Source organism: Dendropsophus ebraccatus, chromosome 11, assembly GCF_027789765.1.
Source record: "Dendropsophus ebraccatus isolate aDenEbr1 chromosome 11, aDenEbr1.pat, whole genome shotgun sequence".
NCBI lineage: Eukaryota > Metazoa > Chordata > Amphibia > Anura > Hylidae > Dendropsophus > Dendropsophus ebraccatus.
The window spans coordinates 9,646,095-9,667,041 of NC_091464.1; the positions used below are offsets into that span (position 1 = coordinate 9,646,095).

The 20,947-nt window shown below is 47.6% G+C and overlaps 1 protein-coding gene across 1 annotated transcript in view; it reads right to left on the bottom strand.

The window, feature by feature from the left end:
• LOC138767540 (zona pellucida sperm-binding protein 3 receptor-like) overlaps nt 1–20,947 on the bottom strand; it is a 60,649-nt gene that overhangs the window by 16,175 nt on the left and 23,527 nt on the right. The window contains exons 5-12 of the mRNA XM_069945096.1: nt 19,641–19,740; nt 12,107–12,186; nt 9,315–9,494; nt 7,739–7,921; nt 7,007–7,198; nt 6,450–6,546; nt 5,752–5,831; nt 5,035–5,199 (exon numbers count right to left, since the gene is read on the bottom strand). Of these exons, the coding sequence (XP_069801197.1) occupies nt 5,035–5,199; nt 5,752–5,831; nt 6,450–6,546; nt 7,007–7,198; nt 7,739–7,921; nt 9,315–9,494; nt 12,107–12,186; nt 19,641–19,740 (1,077 nt within the window). The remainder of the gene's footprint in view (nt 1–5,034; nt 5,200–5,751; nt 5,832–6,449; nt 6,547–7,006; nt 7,199–7,738; nt 7,922–9,314; nt 9,495–12,106; nt 12,187–19,640; nt 19,741–20,947) is intronic.

Below are 20,947 nucleotides of genomic sequence, written 5' to 3' on the forward strand. Positions count from 1 at the left end.
GCACCCCAAAATCTGTAACGCAGGTTCTCCTGAGTACAACGGAACCCCATATGTGGGCATAAACCACTGTATGGGCACACAGCAGGGCTCAGAAGGAAGGGAGCGCCAATTTGCTGGAGCAAAACCGCAGCTAGTAATGGGTATTAGAATAGCGCAGTTACTAAAATACAATAAAAAAATGAGATTACAGGTAATCTGGGGTGGTTACGGGTAATCTGGGGTGGTTATGGGCAACCTGCGGTGGTTACGGGCAACCTGCGGTGGTTACGGGCAACGTGGGGTGGTAACGGGCAACGTGGGGTGGTAACGGATAAACTGAAGTGCTTATAGGTAATCTGGGATGGGAACCTGTAACGTGCGGTGGTCGGGGGCAACGTGCGGTGGTCATGGGCAACGTGCGGTGGTCGGGGGCAACGTGCGGTGGTCGGGGGCAACGTGCGGTGGTCGGAGGCAACGTGCGGTGGTCGGGGGCAACGTGCGGTGGTCGGGGGCAACGTGCGGTGGTCGGGGGCAACGTGCGGTGGTCGGAGGCAACGTGCGGTGGTCGGGGGCAACGTGCGGTGGTCAGAGGCAACGTGCGGTGGTTAGAGGCAATCTGGGGGGAATTACATGTGATTAGGGGCAACATGGGGTGGTTACAGACAATCTGCGGTGGTTACGGGCAACATGGGGTGGTTACAGACAATCTGGGGTGGTTACGGATAAACGGAAGTGCTTATAGGTAATCAGGGGTGGGTACATGTAATTTTGGGTGGTTACGGCAATCTGGAGGGGGTCACTGGCAACGTGTGTGAGTTAGAGGCAACGTGCAATGGTTAGAGGCAATCTGGTGGGAATTACATGTGATTAGGGGCAACCTGGGGGGGTTACAGACAATCTGCGGTGGTTACGGGCAACATGGGGTGGTTACAGACAATCTGCGGTGGTTATGGGCAACATGGGGTGGTTACAGACAATCTGGGGTGGTTACGGATAAACTGAAGTGCTTATAGGTAATCAGGGGTGGGTACATGTAATTTTGGGTGGTTACGGCAATCTGGTGTGGTTACGGGCAATCTGGAGGGGGTCACTGGCAACGTGTGTGAGTTAGAGGCAACGTGCAGTGGTTACGTGCAATATGGGGGGGTTACGGGCAATCGGGGCTGATTACGGACCATCTGGAGGGGCTCACTGGCAATTTGGGGTGGTTACAGGCAACGTGCGGTGGTTATGGGCAACGTGCGGTTGTTATGGGCAACGTGCGGTGGTTATAGGCAACGTGCGGTGGTTATGGGCAACGTGCGGTGGTTAGTGGCAACGTGCGGTGGTTAGTGGCAACGTGCGGTGGTTAGTGGCAACGTGCGGTGGTTAGTGGCAACGTGCGGTGGTTATGGGCAACGTGCGGTGGTTATGGGTAACGTGTGGTGGTTAGTGGCAACGTGCGGTGGTTAGTGGCAATGTGCGGTGGTTATGGGCAATGTGCGGTGATTACGTGCAATCTGTGGCGGATACGGGCAATCTGGGGCGGATATGGGCAACCTGCGGTGGTTACGGGTACTTTGGGGGGGCTAGGGGTAATCTGGGAGTAAAGTGCAATTATTACTATAATAAAAAGTGTGTGTTTTATTTTTTTGTATGTTTTTCACTTTTTGTACTTTATACATTAATTTTCACTGTATTACTATGATTACTGTGATATTTTCTATCACAGTAATCATAGTTCAGTGACAGAGACCAAATTGGTCTCTGTCACTTTAAATTTTCTGAGATAACTGATTCTGGAGCGCATGCGCACTTCAGAATCAGCCTGGACGTCGAGGAGGACGGAGCTCCGTGGATCAGGTAACGTATGTGGGGAAGGGGGGGTGACTGGGGGACGGGGGTGACAGGGGGGGTGGGGGGCGACTTGGGGGGGGGGGCACGGTGACACTTTTTATCCCCTGTCACCAATGATTTATGGTGACAGGGGATAAAAAGTGCTGATCAGCACTGGGAACAGGCGATCGGCGGTATATAGTATATACCGCCGATCGCCTGCTCCGGGACCACACGGGGGGGTCCCGATCACTGCCCCATGCTCTCCGCTACCTCCGGTGGCGGAGAGCATGGGGCTTTGATCACTAATTAATTTCCATCCCTGCGAACAAACATCGTTTGTTCGCAGGGATGGGGGCGGCCATGTTGGATCTGATGGCCGCCCGGGTAGGGTGATCGGGGGGCTGATCTGGGGTCTGAGGGGACATTTTTCATCTCCCCCCACCGTGGATTCACGGTGGGGGGAGATGAAAGCTATCGGGGGCGCCGGTAATGCCCGGTACCGGCGGATCGCCGCTAAAACGGTAGTAGCGGCGATCCGCCGGTATCGGAGGACGAGGGGAGGGGGCCGGGGGACACAGACTGAGTGGCGGTGGGGGGAGGCAGCGTTCTGCAGCCTCCCCCCGCCGCCCGATCGGCGGGGGACACTGAATCTCCCCATAGACGCTGCGGTCGCATTGACCGCGGCGTTTATGGGGTTAACTGCCCGGGGGGGGAGCGCGGCTCCCCTCCGGGCAGTGGCAGCAGGAGGAGGCTGTGTGACACAGCCTCCTCCTGCTGCCCGATCGCATCTAGGGACAGAGGGGGGAGGCAGGGAAAGCATGACGTCCAGGGACGTCATGATGCATTCTGCCACTGCTTTTCATGACGTCCCTGGACGTCATATTGGGGAAGGGGTTAATGTTATCTGTACTCGAGTGCTACAGGCTGCTAAAGGTAGCCTGTAGCAACGGCCAAGCCGGGACAGTATCGGAGAGCTGCAGAGGCCACAGGCTGTAAGTATAATGGATCAGCTTCCCACAACCGCAATGCAGGCAGCTGGACCACCAATCAAGCTATTTTAATGTCATTTAAAGGGCATTTAAAAGTGTTTAAACCACAGAGCCTCAAATGACATTAATGATAGCAACAATTTAAAATTTTGTGTTTTTGTCTTTTCCTCCTCACCTTATTTTTCCATCTACAGGGTCATGTAAGGGCTTGTTGTTTTTTTCAGGAACAGGTGTACTTTGTAATGGCGCCTTTCAGTTTACCATAAAATGTATGATGGAACCCCAAAATATTATATTTATGGGATGAAGTTGGGAAAAAAAAAATTCTGCTTATTTTGAGGGGTTTCTGTGTATATGTACTGCACTTTACGGTAAAACATTAAAGGGGTACTCCAGTGGGGGGGGCTATTTTGGGAGGTGGCTGAGAGAAAAGACGTCCACTCACCTCTCCGGTTCCAGCAGCGGGTCCCGTATCGCGGCGCTCCAGTCCCCGGCTGCTTACTGGTGTCTGACGCGGGCCCGGGACGTGAAGTCTCAAGTCCGCTCAGCCAGTCAGTGACAGAGGCGGGATCTGAGCGGACTTGAAACGGATCCCGCCTCCGTCACTGACTGGCTGAGCGGACCTGAGACGTCACGTCTTGAGACGGCCCGCGTCAGACACCAGGAAGCGGCCGGGAACCGGCCACCAGAGCGCCGCGATACGGGACCCGCAGCTGGATCCGGAGAGGTGAGTGGACGTCTTTTCTCTCAGCCACCTCCTCCCCGGCCAGATCACAAAATAGCCCCCCCCCCCCCCCCGAGTACCCCTTTAAGGGGGAGACTTATCAAAGGGTGTAAAATTTAGACTGGTGCAATCTGCCCACAGCAACCAATCACAGCTCCTCTTTCCTTTCGCCAGAGCTGGAAGCTGAGCTGTGATTGGTTGCTGTGGGCAGTTTGCACCAGTTTACACTTTTACACCCTTTTTTTTTTTTTTTAAACTAAAACTAAAAGTAGAACTAAATTATAAAAAATGGCCCTATTGTGACTCTTCTAGCAGTTTTTTTTTTTTTTTTTTTACCTACGGGGCATAATTTTTTGTGCCATGAGCTCTAGTTTTTATTAATACCATATTTGTATATAGCGGATATATTGATGGGGTACAAAATGCTATTTTAATAAATTGGACAATTATACACGCTACGGTATATAATATGTTTATTTATTTTATTCTTTTATGTGTTTTATTTATAAAATGGGAAAGGGGGGAATTTAACTTTTATTGGGGGAGGGGCTTTGGCATATTTTAAAACACTTTTTTTTTTTTTTTTTTTTACACTTTTTTAAGCCCTATGGGACCTCCATAGCATAGATCAGTATTATCAGTATCACTGCCTGCTCCACACTGTCTCCACTCCTGTCCTCCCCTTCCTTCTGAGACAGAGGTCACATGATCTGTAGATAGATAGATAGATAGGAGATAGATAGATAGATAGGAGATAGATAGATAGATAGATAGATAGGAGATAGATAGATAGATAGATAGATAGGTAGATAGATAGGAGATAGATAGATAGATAGGAGATAGATAGATAGGAGATAGATAGATAGGAGATAGATAGATAGATAGATAGATAGATAGGTAGATAGATAGATAGATAGATAGATAGATAGATAGATAGATAGATAGATACTGTGTTCACTGTGCAAAGCAAAAGCAGATCGTACCAGTGGTCAGGTACCTGGCGGTTGGTTCTGAGATGCAATGCATGCTGGGAGATGTAGTTTCTCTGGCAGGGTGCTATGATGTAAAGCTGTGATAATTTTTAATAGTGGGAGTCTGGGGCTAGGAGTAGTGAAGAAAGGTGTCAGACAATCCATGTAGGATCGGAGAGAGCACCTATATGCTTTTTGTACATTTTTTAGTGGATTGCTGGAGTACCACTTTAAATGCCGCTGTCAGTTTTGACAGCGGCACTTAAATGGTTAAATACCCGACATGGACAAATCAATCCAAGCTGGTTCAAGGTAAAAAAAAAACCCTCCATATTATACCAAAATGGTAATTATCATAATCCAGCCGTATGTTCGCCTAAAATTGACAGCAGGCCAAAAAAAAGAAAAAAAAAACCCTTAAAGATGTTCTGATTTACATTCTTACGTGAAGCAGAATTAAATGTTGAGCTCCCTTTGCGTTATGGCTATATATGGATATATAAAATAACAGGACTATAAAACCATTCTAATATCAGAAGATGAAATGACTTACCAGGACATACTGGTAGCGGAGGCTCCCACTGCCTCTTACTGTTGCATCTGTGACTTGTTTGGTTGTTCTGATGTTCTATACATTCAATTGTAACAACATCATTGTGCAAATAAACTTTTTCGTCCACTTTCTTAGAATGTGGAACATTAGGATCCGGGCAGATACCTAAAAGAAAAAGAACATTGGGCTATAAATATAATAACCTGTCGTATGGTCGGTATAAAGCAGAGGTGGAGAACCTTTTTCCTCTCAAGGCATCCATAAAATAAGTCCTAGGGCCATACACTACACAGCCGCTGCACTCAATGTTATACTGTGCGCGGCAGTGAGGTAGTGACAGCACCCAGGGCAAGGCAAAGAACTGACACCAATTGATTGGAAAGAAAAAAAATAGCTGGAGTACCCCTTTAAGGCGATTTTACACTAGCTTATTATAGCTAAAGAGCGTTAATCGAAACGGTCAATTAGCCGATAATCGGCCTGTGTTTAAGTGTCAGAGATGGTTGTGGTGATGTGTAACTGCAGCTCGGCTTCTGTTCACTTGAATGGGACATGAGCTGCACTTGCACATCGCCACTGCTACACAGTCAGAGAAACCGCACTCAGTGTGTAGTAAGAGTGCTGATCAGTACATCTTGCCTGAAATATCCTGTGAATCTGCCATAAATAGGAATGGAAATACCTTTAAATGGTTTGGAAACAATAAGAGAAAACAACCTGAACAGATTAGGTCAATAGCGCTCCAGCGTCCATCTTCCTGACAGTCCCTATGGCTGATGGATGATGTAGGATGGTAGCTGAAATAAAGCAGAACAGGTAAACCTCATAAAGGCAGCTCTGCAAATGTCCACATATACATACTTGGTCTACCCTGATGAGGGGCAACACCCCGACACAGCTGTCTGTGGATGGACACCTGGCTCTGGGATTTCCCTGGTCATATTCTCAGATGTGTAACTAAGTTGGATATTGACTGAAGGGGCCCACAAAAAAAGGCACTACATCCAGGCTGTGCCTGCCTCAAAAGTCCACGAGGGGATTAGGTGAGTATGGGGTGGCCTTACTTTTGGAAAGGGGGGGGGGTGCCCTAGTTTAGAGCATGGGGTGCCTTATTTTAGGGTAGAGTAGATGGGGTGTCTTATTTTAGAAAGGCGTCTTATTTTTCGGGGAAACACGGTACATGGTATGGGTTAGAGACAAGTTTTTTCTTAGCAGACAAATATGCCAGGTATGGGACAGAAATGACCAGTCTCCAGGAACTGTGTAACAGCATGACTACTTCACTATGATTTAAAGGGGTATTCCACTAAAGAGCTAAAAAGTGGAGTACCTATAATAATTTTGATTAAATTAAAAGTTAATTATGATATTAATAGTTTAACAATATTTCATTCAGCAGGGAAAATAAAACTTACCCCGGGTCACATGTATAGGTTACTTTGGATCCAAAGGTAAATGTATCCCCTGAAATCTTTGCATTAGGTACTGTTTCAGGGATATCGCAAGATTTCACTGCAAATAAGGTACAAATTGTCACTTTAGATACTTGGAAACAAAAAGCTTTAAAGTGAATGCACCATGGCAGTTTTTTCCATGAATGGATCGTGCGACGCGGGGACTGGGGCTGCAGTCTTTTATGTACCGCAGCCTGGTTCCCGCACACGGTAACGGTTCCCAGGCAACAGTCTGGCATTAAGCACCGGAGGCAGGCCTGCCCGTCCCTAGTATGACGATATGCCCATCTCTCTGTGATGTGGCTCCATTACAATTAAGTTCTCCAGTGCTTCATGCCAGGCTGGTGCTTGAGAATAGACCGGTACTGTACTGTGTGCAGGAAACAGGCCACAGTACAAAAAAAAAAAGGACTGTGGTAATGCATCCCAGCACGATCCATTCATGTAAAAAAGCTTAAAGCCATGTATCTGATGGTGCTTTCGCTGTAAAAGTATGAAGCACAAGAACAATTACTTACGTGAACAAAAGACAGCAAGCTTAGACCAACTTCTGCCATTGCAGGTTATTGTGTTCTTTTTACTGCCATCTGTATTATATCCTGGTTTGCATTTGAAGCCCACGGAGGTTGTGTCAAAGTAGTTACGGTGGCCAATGTGTTTTTCTTCAAGCACCGCATAACCGTAATCCTTGGGGGGATTCTCACAAACAGCTGAGAAATAAACAGCGATTTAGCCATCGATTGATTCATCATATACTTTACATTTTTTCTTCAAATCAACTGGTGCCAAAAAGATATATAAGTTTGTAATTTACTTCTTTAAAAAATATCTCCAGTCTTCCAGTACTTATCAGATGCTGTAAGTAATGCAGGAAGTAGTGTATTCTTTCCAGTCTGGAGAGCAGAAGAGGTTTTCTATGAGGATTTGCTCCTGCTCTGGACAGTTCCTGACATGGACAGAGGTGGCAGCAGAGAGCACTGTGTCAGACTAGAAAGAAAACAACACTTCCTGTAGGACAAACAGCAGCTGATAAGTACTGGAAGACTGGAGATTTTTTAATAAACGTAAATTCCAAATCTGTATAACTTTCTGACACCAGTTGATTTTAAAGAAATGCATTTTTGGTGAACAACCCCTTTAAGTGGATAACCTCTTTAAGGATAAAGTATGCCCCCTACCCACCAAATGACTCTGCAGCTGTACAGGCTATACAAGTGACATGTATACTACTAGGAGTGAGGAATACTTACTCAGACATTTTGGGATCGCATAATCCCATTTACTTTCTTTAGTGCAGGTAATTGAATCAGAACCATTCATAACAAAGGTTTGATCACACTCATATGTCACGGCAGAATTTAAGGTGTATGGTCCAGCAAACCCCGATCGCTTCCTTCCATTTGATATTTGTCCTGGATCTTCACAGCTAACCGCTTGAAAAATGCAGAGGCAAAAAAAAAATTTCAATTAAAAAACATAGATAAAATTTTATTGCAGTACATAACAATACTCTGTGTTCCTGTCTCTCCTATAACTCTCCTGTTAAAAACACAGATCCATATCAGACTGGAAAACTTATGAACTTATGAAATGAAAGTTACTGCTGGGTAAAGCTGCCAAGTGTTTAAGGCCTTACTACACCAAGCGTTTATTGGCCATATTTGTCCGACTATCATCCGTTATGTCCGATAATCACTTGGTGGAATAGTTAGGGTTAAAAGACAACCATCAGCCGCCATGCACAATGTCTGCTGATCCTTGTCTTTCAACATGTTAAAAAATTCTTATGTTATTCTGTTATTTTTCCCTATTTGTTTAATACAGTTCTTCTGTATATGTTTTTCATCCTTGCCGGTCTCTATCTGTAACTATGGAATACATCTCCCCACACCATGGAATACTCCACACTAGTTCTGAAGATTGGGGAGAGCATGAAATTAGGAAAGAAGAGATGATCTGGCACGTCTGAATAGATCCAAGGGACGACAGTATTGTAAAAAAACTAATTCCAAGAGCTTACGTGTTTCGATCACACTTGCTACGACTAAGATCTCCTGTGATTGAAACACATCAGCTGTTAGAATTAGTTCTTTTTTATGTGGAAATTTTATGAAGTTATTCCTTGGATCTATTGAGAGGTGGCAGATCATCTCTTCTTTCTTGCACGGTGAGCTCGCACCTCCATGCACCAGATGGTCAGCTAGATGTTTCATCTCTACATGAGCTTAGGAGGCAGATTTTACTGCTGAAGAGCAGCGTGTCAAATCTATACTAGCAGCAATCTATACCCAAAGCCTGTGGTCGGTAACGTATAGCAGCATTTATCCAAGGTGTGTAGACTGTTGGGGTACAATTTATGCAACACTGAGTGTGTGGAGATAAGTTGGAGTACTCTCCTTAGGCCTTGTGTTTCGCACGGAGTCCTCCCGCGCCCGGGCAGCATCTGTGATGAAATGCTGGGAGCGGGGCAACTGTATGAATATGCGCTGTGAGTAATGAAGCAGCCGCCCAGCAAATATCAAAATGCTCACATCAGCCACAAAAAGAATGAACTGATAATATCAAACAGATGTCAAATGGATAGCTACATATTTGGATTGTGGGCTTGTATCCATCTACAACTACTCTGGCTATACAATATACCTTCTTAGTCCTGTTAGAGTGACATCACGAAACAAACAAAAAAAAAAGTCTGACATGTCAAAGGTTTTTTTTTTCCCATGACCATTTCCCGTGCCCATTTAATAGAGTGAAAGCTAAGCATTTTTCTTTAATATCTTTTTTTCTTTAATATCCAGGAACAATGGTAGAAAATGGGATTCTGACCTATGCAAGTTGGGGTGCTAGCGCTCCATGATGTATCGCTAGTGCAGGAGGCTGAAGGGGCACCAATAAGATGCAGGCCTCTATTGCACTTAAAGGACACAGCATCTAGGTAATGGTATTCACTAACATCTGGTTCAAACGATCCATCAACAGGGCGTTCTGGTGCAGCGCAGACAGCAGCTGTGAACAGAAGAATAATATCACGGTTAGGATTCTCTACGGTTATTACAATTACAGCAAGCTTAATATTTCCCCATCACCCAACAGAGAGTAGAAATTATCCTAAAAATTGTACATTTGTTTCCTTTTCTATTTTTGTTCATTGGAGGACACAGAGGACAATGGAACGTCCTAATGCAGTCCCAGAGGGAAGAACCTAGGACAACCAGTCATGTGGCCCACTGCTACAAAAGCCTATGAGCGGACATCGGAGGACGCCAAAGCATATGTTATCTAAAGTACATGATCGATGAGGCACTGGCCAAAAAATCTGCAAGACTTGGGGGGGGGGGGAGAGAAGCTGAGTAGGAATAGGGAGGAACTATTATGTGCAAACGACTAAAGATTCATAAACACAGAAGAGCTGTAATAGTTGTCAGGGCAGATAACCCCCTCACTTTATACTTTCCATCTTGAATCCACTTCTCGTTTTAGCACGAAAACAGCCGCATGTGTTAACCCCTAGACGACCCATGACGTACGGGTACAGCATGGGCGCCTGTCACCAGACGACCCAGGACGTACCCATACAGCATAAGCTACTGCGGGGCTATGAAGCACACTTGGGGGCCGGCTGCAGTCAGTATCCGGGCCTTCACTGTTAATGACAGAGTGCACCGATCGCGCTGAAGGCTGTCATTAACCCCTTAAACGCCACATCAGCGCGATCGCTGTATTTAAGTGTAAGTGACAGGAACAGCTCCTCCCCACAGTCACACTGTGCCAGACCACTGGAGGACTCTCCCTTCCTCCGTGCGGTCCGATCGGCACGATGATACTGATTAATGCTATGCCTATGGCATAGAAATGATCAGTGTATGCAATCTAATGATTGCAAGTAAAAGTCCCCCAGGGGGACTTAAAAAGTGTAAAAAAAAATAATAATAAAAAATTTAAAATGTTTTTAAAAATACCCCAAAGGCCCTCGCCTAATAAAAATTAAAATCACCCCCCCCCATACCATAATATAAATGAAACATATAAAAATAATTACATTAATAAACATGTTGTATACTGTGGCGTGCATAATTGTTTGATCAAAATATAAATTACAAATACGAATTGTCATCCCGTACGGTCAACGATGTGAACGAAAAGAGGGAAAAGCGCTAGGATTACAGATTTTTTTTTGTTGCGTTTAGTATATATATATATATATATATATATATATATATATATATATATACTAGTGATCATGCCCCATACAGCCCCGTAGGTGAAAAATTAAAACCGTTATAAGAGTCACAATACCCGGCTGGGCCTCAGCTGATTCTGGCTCGGTGATGGATTACAATGGGCTCCAGAAGTCCAGATCAATCTACCAGTGATCAAATCAATCAGTGCTGGATAACTATACTGCACTAGATTGGCTGGTACCTATGATCATGTCTGTTTTACCATAGGGCGAACGGCATAAAAAACATGACCCTCCCCCCCACCACCACCACCACCACCACCAAGCATATATTTTTTTCCCGGTTTTGCAGCATATTTTATAGGAAGATTAAAAGGGGGAGATTTATCAAACATGGTGTAAAGTGAAACTGGCTCAGTTGCCCCTAGCAACCAATCAGATTCCACCTTTCATTTTCCAAAGAGTCTGTGAGGAATGAAAGGTGGAATCTGAGTTTCACTTTAAACCATGTTTGATAAATCTGCCCCATAGTCTGTCATTACAAAGTACAATTGGTGGTGCAGGTGTTAACAAATAAGGGCTCATGTGGGTCTGTAGGGGAAAGAAGGCAAGCGCTATGGCTTTTTAAACACAAGGAGGACAAAGCAAAAGAGCAAAAATGAAAAGTGGCCATAAAGGAAAGAGTTAAAGGAGAAGTCCGGAGATTTTTAAAATCCGGCAACCAGCAGGGGGAATTTGATAACAAGTACGAACTTACCTCCCACCTTGTCCGTGGTGAGTGGCCGGGACCCACGCCATGCTCCGGGATTTCTGGCACTGACCTGGCTGATGTACTGACCACTCAGTGACTGGGGCGGGAGACCGCTCCAGTCACCGATTGGCTGAGTGGCCAGTCCATCAGCTGGGACAGGCATTTTCCCCTAAGAGTTGTGACATCATCAGGGGTTCCAAGGCCAGTCCCACCACTCACCGCGGCCACAGGGGGAGCTAAGTCAGTACTTGTCATTCCCCCCGCCAGCGGCCGCATTTTAAAAATCCCTGGACTTTTCCTTTAAGGTAATTTTTTAAGTGGCAATGTCCCATTGATTTCAATGTGAGCTTCCAAGCAGAACTGATATAAAAAGTGAGAGGTCACTGCTTTGTCACTACTACTAAAACTTTTTTTTTTAAACCATCCACTCCTTTGAATATTGGACAACATGCATGTGCCATGTGAACATATACTTACACAGAAACAAATAAACTGGGTCATCTAGAGTTAGTTCTACTATTTGATATACCCAAGTCTCAGGCTGAACCCCCCCCCCCATAGATAACTCTTTAACACAATCCCCGAAAAATCTTTTTGGGCATGCTCTGACAAGTCTGATGATGACAAATCACATTTCAGTACATTAAGATGTGAAAGACTCATAAAAGACTCTGAAAATTATATTACCTTCACATTGAGGGACAGCATTAGTCCACGTTCCATCTGCCTGGCAATCTCGATAAGGTCTTTTGCTTAGTAAGTGATAGCTAAAGATAGAAGAATTAAAGGGAAGGTGTCATCAGAAAATTACTTATTGTTAAAATAATGTTTTTATGTTAAACATATTTTTTTAAGAATTTTTGGAGACTTTCTTTCCCTCCATTTCCATTATTCTATCTAAATTATACAATAATCTTGATATCTTGCAGTTTTCATTCTCACCACTGGGTTTAAAACTAAGCTGAGACTTCCTGTTGTGTCCGTGGTGATAAGAGGAGGCTGCTGTAAAGTGATCTGTACGGCATTGCAGCGTCATGTGACATCAGTAAATAGAGGAGACACTAGCAGCGCCCTGTGGAATGAGCTCTACTAAAGGTTGCAGAGCGCTTAGTAACATTTCATATTAATCCCAAGGGGATAGATTGTCCATTGTCATCTATGTCCATGAGTCTTACTGTATGTCAATAAACATTGTTAAGAACAACCCATGTAATATGGCTGCCCCCATAAGAATATACAAAAAGTGGAATAAAAAAATAAAATAACATATAATAGAAACAGATTAGAATAAAAGCACAACCTCTAGTATCTGACTGTAACCAGTAAAAGAACATTTAGGTAACATTCCCTTTAGCAGAGGATACAGAAAATGTTAAGACGTTATGCATTATGCATTTTTGTTTACAAAACTAAAACTACAATATAATGACATGATATTTTTAAGTGCTAAACTAGATTTTTGGAGCATTTAAGAGTTTATTCAGAATTTAAAAACAAAAAAGTATTTTCTTCTAAAAAAACAACAAAAAAAAAAGGCCTTCATCCTTGTCCTCAGGTTGTGTGTGGTAATAATGGAATGGAACGGAGCTTCAACAAGCCACACAAAGTAAGGAAAACAGAGGAGCGCATTCTACAAGAATAGTAGTTTTTTCTAATCCTGGGCAACCTATTTTTAATTGCCAATCTTAAATGAACTGCTCATAGACTCCTCTCATGCCAAGATGCATGAAGCAGCTGTACCCGATTGGCGTGCAATCTATTTGCCCCCAGTAGCTTGTGCATCTACGGAGATGACTATGCCGGGTCGATAATTCACATGAAATCCTAATTTTATTATAATGTGGGTTGTGTGCATTATAAACCCGGTGTAGTTATCTCATATGCCGTATGTTTATTTATTTTACATATTTTTATTTGTATAATGGGAATTGGGGTGATTTAAACCTCCTATATGCAATCATTAGACTGCATAGCATTGATCAGTATTCAGGGCTGTGGAGTCAGTATACCACAGCCTCAAGTCATAGCTTCAGCTTCATAGTCATATAGATGGATCAGCCATAGTGATATAGAGGGGGTCACACATAGTGATATAGAGAGGGGTCACACATAGTGATATACAGGGGGTCAGCCGTAGTCATATAGAGGTCAGCCATAGTGATATAGAGGGGGTCAGCCATAGTCATATAGATGGATCAGCCATAGTGATATAGAGGAGGTCACACACAGTAATATAGAGGAGGTCACACATAGTCATATAGAGGAGGTCACACACAGTAATATAGAGGGGTCACACATAGTGATATACAGGGGGTCAGCCGTAGTCATATAGAGGTCAGCCATAGTGATATAGAGGGGGGTCACACATAGTGATATAGAGAGGGATCACACATAGTGATATAGAGGGGGTCACACATAGTGATATAGAGGGGGTCACACATAGTAATATAGATGGATCAGCCATAGTCATATAGAGGAGGTCACACACAGTAATATAGAGGGGTCACACATAGTGATATACAGGGGGTCACACATAGTAATATAGAGGGGTCACACATAGTGATATACAGGGGGTCACACATAGTAATATAGAGAGGGGTCACACATAGTGATATACAGGGGGTCACACATAGTAATATAGAGGGGTCACACATAGTGATATACAGGGGGTCACACATAGTAATATAGAGAGGGGTCACACATAGTGATATAGAGGGGGTCAGCCATAGTGATGTAGAGGGGGACAGCCATAGTGATATAGAGGGGGACAGCCATAGTGATATAGAGGGGGACAGCCATAGTGATATAGAGGGGGACAGCCATAGTGAGATAGAGGCGTCAGCCATAGTCATATAGAGGGGTCAGCCCCACAGGAACCACCCACTCAGTCAGTCAGTGACTACAGCTGTGTCCCACCTTACTCACTGATTGGCTGAGTGGGGCCATGACATCATAGGATTGGAAGCACGTTGCACTGTGGGGGTATAGGGACGGGTAAATAGGACTTCTTTATTATGATCTCAACCCCCTGTCCCCCCTAGATTTTTCACTGATGCCCAGAGTACCTCTTTAATTTCTGCCTCTCTCCCTCTAACACACATGCTGCCAGCTGCAGCCATACCACGCAAACACACACACACACCTTGCTGCAGCCCTAGCACATGCAGCCTGCTGCAGCCCTAACACACACACAGCCTGCTGCAGCCATAGCACACACACACACAGCCTGCTGCAGCCCTAACACACACACAGCCTGCTGCAGCCATAGCACACACACACACACACACACAGCCTGCTGCAGCACCAACACACCCACAGCCTGCTGCAGCCATAGCGCGCACACACACACACACACACACACACCCACAGCCTGCTGCAGCCCCAACACACCCACAGCCTGCTGCAGCCATTGCACGCACACACAGTCTGCTGCAGCCATTGCACGCACACACAGCCTGCTGCAGCCATAGCACACACACAGACACAGCCTGCTGCAGCCCTAATTCACAAACACACACAACCTGCTGTAGCCATAGCGCGCGCGCGCACACACACACACACACACACACACAGCCTGCTGCAGCCCTAATACACAAATACACGCAGCCTGCTGCAGCCATAGCGCACACACACACACACACACACACACACACACACACCCACAGCCTGCTGCAGCCCAAACACACCCACAGCCTGCTGCAGCCATAGCATACACACACACACAGCCTGCTGCAGCCCTAATACACAAACACACACAGCCTGCTGCAGCCCCAACACACACACAGCCTGATGCAGCCATTGCGCGCACGCACACACACAGCCTGCTGCAGCCCTAACACACACAAACAGCCTACTGCAGCCATAGCACACACACACAGCCTGCTGCAGCCCCAACACACCCACAGCCTGCTGCAGCCATAGCACACACACACACAGCCTGCTGCAGCCCTAGCACACACACACAGCCTGCTGCAGCCCCAACACACACAGCCTGCTGCAGTCATAGCATACACACACACACAGCCTGCTGCAGCCCCAACACACACAGCCTGCTGCAGTCATAGCATACACACACACACAGCCTGCTGCAGCCATAGCACACACACAGCCTGCTGCAGCCATAGCACACACACAGCCTGCTGCAGCCATAGCACACACACAGCCTGCTGCAGCCCTAACACACACAAACAGCCTACTGCAGCCATAGCACACACACACAGCCTGCTGCAGCCCCAACACACCCACAGCCTGCTGCAGCCATAGCACACACACACACACAGCCTGCTGCAGCCCTAGCACACACACACAGCCTGCTGCAGCCCCAACACACACAGCCTGCTGCAGTCATAGCATACACACACACACAGCCTGCTGCAGCCCCAACACACACAGCCTGCTGCAGTCATAGCATACACACACACACAGCCTGCTGCAGCCATAGCACACACACGGCCTGCTGCAGCCATAGCACACACACAAAGCCTGCTGCAGCCATAGCACACACACAGCCTGCTGCAGCCATAGCACACACACAGCCTGCTGCAGCCATAGCACACACACAGCCTGCTGCAGCCATAGCACACACACAGCCTGCTGCAGCCATAGCACACACACAGCCTGCTGCAGCCATAGCACACACACGGCCTGCTGCAGCCATAGCACACACACAAAGCCTGCTGCAGCCATAGCACACACACAGCCTGCTGCAGCCATAGCACACACACAGCCTGCTGCAGCCATAGCACACACACAGCCTGCTGCAGCCATAGCACACACACAGCCTGCTGCAGCCATAGCACACACACACACAGCCTGCTGCAGCCCTAATTCACAAACACACACAACCTGCTGCAGCCATAGCGCGCACACACACACACACACACAGCCTGCTGCAGCCATAGCACACACAGCCTGCTGCAGCCCCAGCACACACAGCCTGCTGCAGAGATTGCACGCACACACAGCCTGCTGCAGCCATTGCACACGCGTGCGCACACACACACACACAGCCTGCTGCAGCCATAGCATACACACACACAGCCTGTTGCAGCCATAGCACACACACTGCCTGCTGCAGCCATAGCACACACACAGCCTGCTGCAGCCATAGCACACACACAGCCTGCTGCAGCCCTAACACACACACACACACACAGCCTGCTGCAGCCCTAATACACAAACACACACAGCCTGCTGCAGCCCTAACACACAAACACACACAGCGTGCTGCTGCCATTGCGCGCACACACACACAGCCTGCTGCAGCCCTAACACACACAGCCTGCTGCAGCCATAGCACACACACATCCTGCTGCAGCCCTAACACACACACACACACACAGCCTGCTGCAGCCCTAATACACAAACACACACAGCCTGCTGCAGCCCTAACACACAAACACACACAGCGTGCTGCTGCCATTGCGCGCACACACACACAGCCTGCTGCAGCCATAGCACACACACATCCTGCTGCAGCCCTAACACACACACACACACGCAGCCTGCTGCAGCCCTAACACACACACACACGCAGCCTGCTGCAGCCATAGCACACACACACAGCCTGCTGCAGCCCCAACACACCCACAGCCTGCTGCATCCATAGCACACACACACACACACACACAGCCTGCTGCAGCCCTCACACACACAGCCTGCTGCAGCCATTGCACGCACACACAGCCTGCTGCAGCCCTAACACACACAGCCTGCTGCAGCCCTAACACACACAGCCTGCTGCAGCCATAGCACATACACAGCCTGCTGCAGCCCTAACACACACACACACAGCCTGCTGCAGCCCTAACACACACACAGCCTGCTGCAGCCCTAACACACACAGCCTGCTGCAGCCCTAACACACACAGCCTGCTGCAGCCATAGCACACACACAGCCTGCTGCAGCCCTAACACACACACACACAGCCTGCTGCAGCCCTAATACAGAAACACACACAGCCTGCTGCAGCCATAGCGCATGCACACACACAGCCTGCTGCACACACAGCCTGCTGCAGCCCTAACACACACAGCCTGCTGCAGCCCTAACACACACAGCCTGCTGCAGCCCTAATACACACACACACAGCCTGCTGCAGCCCTACCACACACACACACAGCCTGCTGCAGCCCTAACACACACACAGCCTGCTGCAGCCCTAATACACAAACACACACAGCCTGCTGCAGCCCTAACACACACACAGCCTGCTGCAGCCCTAATTCACAAACACACACAACCAGCTGCAGCCATAGCGCCCACACACACACACACACACAGCCTGCTGCAGCCCTAATACACAAACACACACAGCGTGCTGCAGCCATTGCGCGCACACACACAGCCTGCTGCAGCCATAGCACACACACAGCCTGCTGCAGCCATAGCACACACACACACACACACACACGCGCAGCCTGCTGCAGCCCTAACACACACACACACACGCAGCTTGCTGCAGCCATAGCACACACACACAGCCTGCTGCAGCCCCAACACACCCACAGCCTGCTGCAGCCATAGCACACACACACACACACACACACACACACACAGCCTGCTGCAGCCCTCACACACACAGCCTGCTGCAGCCATTGCACGCACACACAGCCTGCTGCAGCCATTGCACATGCACACACACACAGACTGCTGCAGCCATAGCATACACACACACACAGCCTGCTGCAGCCATAGCACATACACAGCCTGCTGCAGCCCTAACACACACACAGACACACACAGCCTGCTGCAGCCCTAACACACACGCAGCCTGCTGCAGCCCTAACACACACAGCCTGCTGCAGCCATAGCACACACACAGCCTGCTGCAGCATTAACACACACACACACACACACAGCCTGCTGCAGCCCTAATACAGAAACACACACAGCCTGCTGCAGCCATAGCGCATGCACACACACAGCCTGCTGCATCTATTGCACACACAGCCTGCTGCAGCCCTAACACACACAGCTTGCTGCAGCCCTAACACACACACACACACAGCATGCTGCAGCCCTAATACACACACACACAGCTTGCTGCAGCCCTAACACACACACAGCCTGCTGCAGCCCTAATGTACACACACAGCCTGCTGCAGCCCTAACACACACACACACAGCCTGCTGCAGCCCTAACCAACACACACACACACACACACACACAGCCTGCTGCAGCCATAGCACACACAGCCTGCTGCAGCCCTAACACACACAGCCTGCTGCAGCCCTAACACACACAGCCTGCTGCAGCCCTAACACACACAGCCTGCTGCAGCCCTAACACACAAAGCCTGCTGCAGCCCTAATACACAAACACAGCTTGCTGCAGTCCTAACACACACACACAGCCTGCTGCAGCACTAACACACACAGCCTGCTGCAGCCCTAACACACACAGCCTGCTGCAGCCCTAACACACACACACACACAGCCTGCTGCAGCCCTAGTACACAAACACACACAGCCTGCTGCAGCCATTGCACACACACACACACACACACACAGCCTGCTGCAGCCCTAACACACACACACAGCCTGCTGCAGCCCTAGTACAAAAAACACACACAGCCTGCTGCAGCCATAGTGTGCCCGAGCACACACACACACAGCCTGCTGCAGCCATTGCACACACACACACACAGCCTGCTGCAGCCCTAACACACACAGACTGCTGCAGCCATTGCGCGCACACACACGCGCACACACATAGCCTGCTGCAGCCCTAACACAAACACACACACAGCCTGCTGCAGCCCAAACACACACACAGTCTGCAGCAGCCCTAACACACACAGCCTGTTGCAGCCCTAATACACAAACACACACAGCCTGCTGCAGCCCTAATACACACACACACACAGCCTGCTGCAGCCATAGCACACACGCACAGCCTACTGCAGCCATAGCATATACACACAGCCTGCTGCAGCCATAGCACACACACAGCCTACTGCAGCCATAGCGCACACATACACACAGCCTGCTGCAGCCAAAGCATACACACACACACAGCCTGCTGCATCCATACTCCTTTAAGGTGCTTGTTTTCTTTGTGCGCTACCCCTTTTCATAATTAAAAACAACAACACACCGATGACAATAAGCTATTTCTTACAGTATGCCTCTTTGGTGCAAACAGCCAATTGCAGTGAATGGCTAGCTTCCCATTTTACCCAAAGCAAAAACAAAAAAAAAAACAAAAAAAAAACTTACCCTTCATGACAACTATATGTCACTCTTGATCCAAAGAAAAACTCATCTGAAGCCTCAAATTCTCCAAAAGCTACGTCTCCAGGGTGCCCACATCTTCTGCCTGCCAGCAAAGAGAGAAAGAAAGAAAAACAAGGCTGCAAATTAAAAGGGAATCTGTCAGCTCCCGGGCCCTACATAAGGTGCTGTCAGTGTACTGTAGGTGGCAGGCTCCTTGCAAGCATGATAACTTTTGTCAGTACGTCCATGGAGTAGATTCTATACAATCTTGGGTCCCGTACTGTACTGTAATCAAAAGTCAAAGAGCTGTAGTGGTTTGGTTCACGCTTTGGCACACTTTACCACTACTTCCTCCTCCCTCTTGGCAATTAATATTTTCAGCTGCCGGGCCTCCTACTTGCTACAGCACCTGCAAACAGTGTCTAAAGGAAAAGAGTGGTGCATGCACAAACTGTAAAGACATTGACCAGAGCGAGCAGGAGGCAGGTCAGCTGAAAATATTCATGGTGAAGAGGAAGGAGGACGTAGTGGTGAGGTGTGCCAAAGTGCTGCACAAATACCAAACCACCACTGCTCTTTAGACTTGATTATGCACTGACGAAACTGATGATTATTGCCTTGATTTGAGTCTATTTGAGGAGAGAAAGCAGCTCCCCTGTGCCTGCATCCTCAGCTCACAGCCGGCCTGCAGAGGAAGGGATTCAGGGTTAGGATCTTTTTACTGCATATACTAATAAGCAGGTCTGTTGTACTGGAGGCGGGATCAATGCTCCCATAGCTCCTCCAATCACTGAGCCGGCCGCCAGTACAACAGACCTGCTTCTTAGTGAATGCAGTAAAAAGACCCTACCTCAGGAACGGAGCCCGGGATCTGTGAAAGAATGGCACCAGCGGAATCAGCGTGGCTTGGCCGATCCATAGGTATGCAGGTATACTTTCAGGAATCAGATCCCATCCTATAAACATATGGCTCATGCACAAAGCTGAAATACAAAATAAAATATAACCACCATTTTTCTGTATTTCCAATATGTAGGTCATGCAGAAAACGCAAAGCCCTGTAACAAGTACTGTAAATGACTTTAACGGGAATCTGTCAGCTGTAATTCATGTTTCGAACTGCTGGCACTATTATAGAGCTTTTAGGTAAATGAGACACATGGTACCTTTCATATATCTGTCTGTGTTTCTAAAATGTAGAAAACTGCTTTTATTCTACTGTATGAAGAGCCAAAGAGGCTTTCCCGAGCTCCTAAAGTGCAACAAGCTGTAACACCTCCTTACACTCCCCTCCCATACCTGACCCTGCT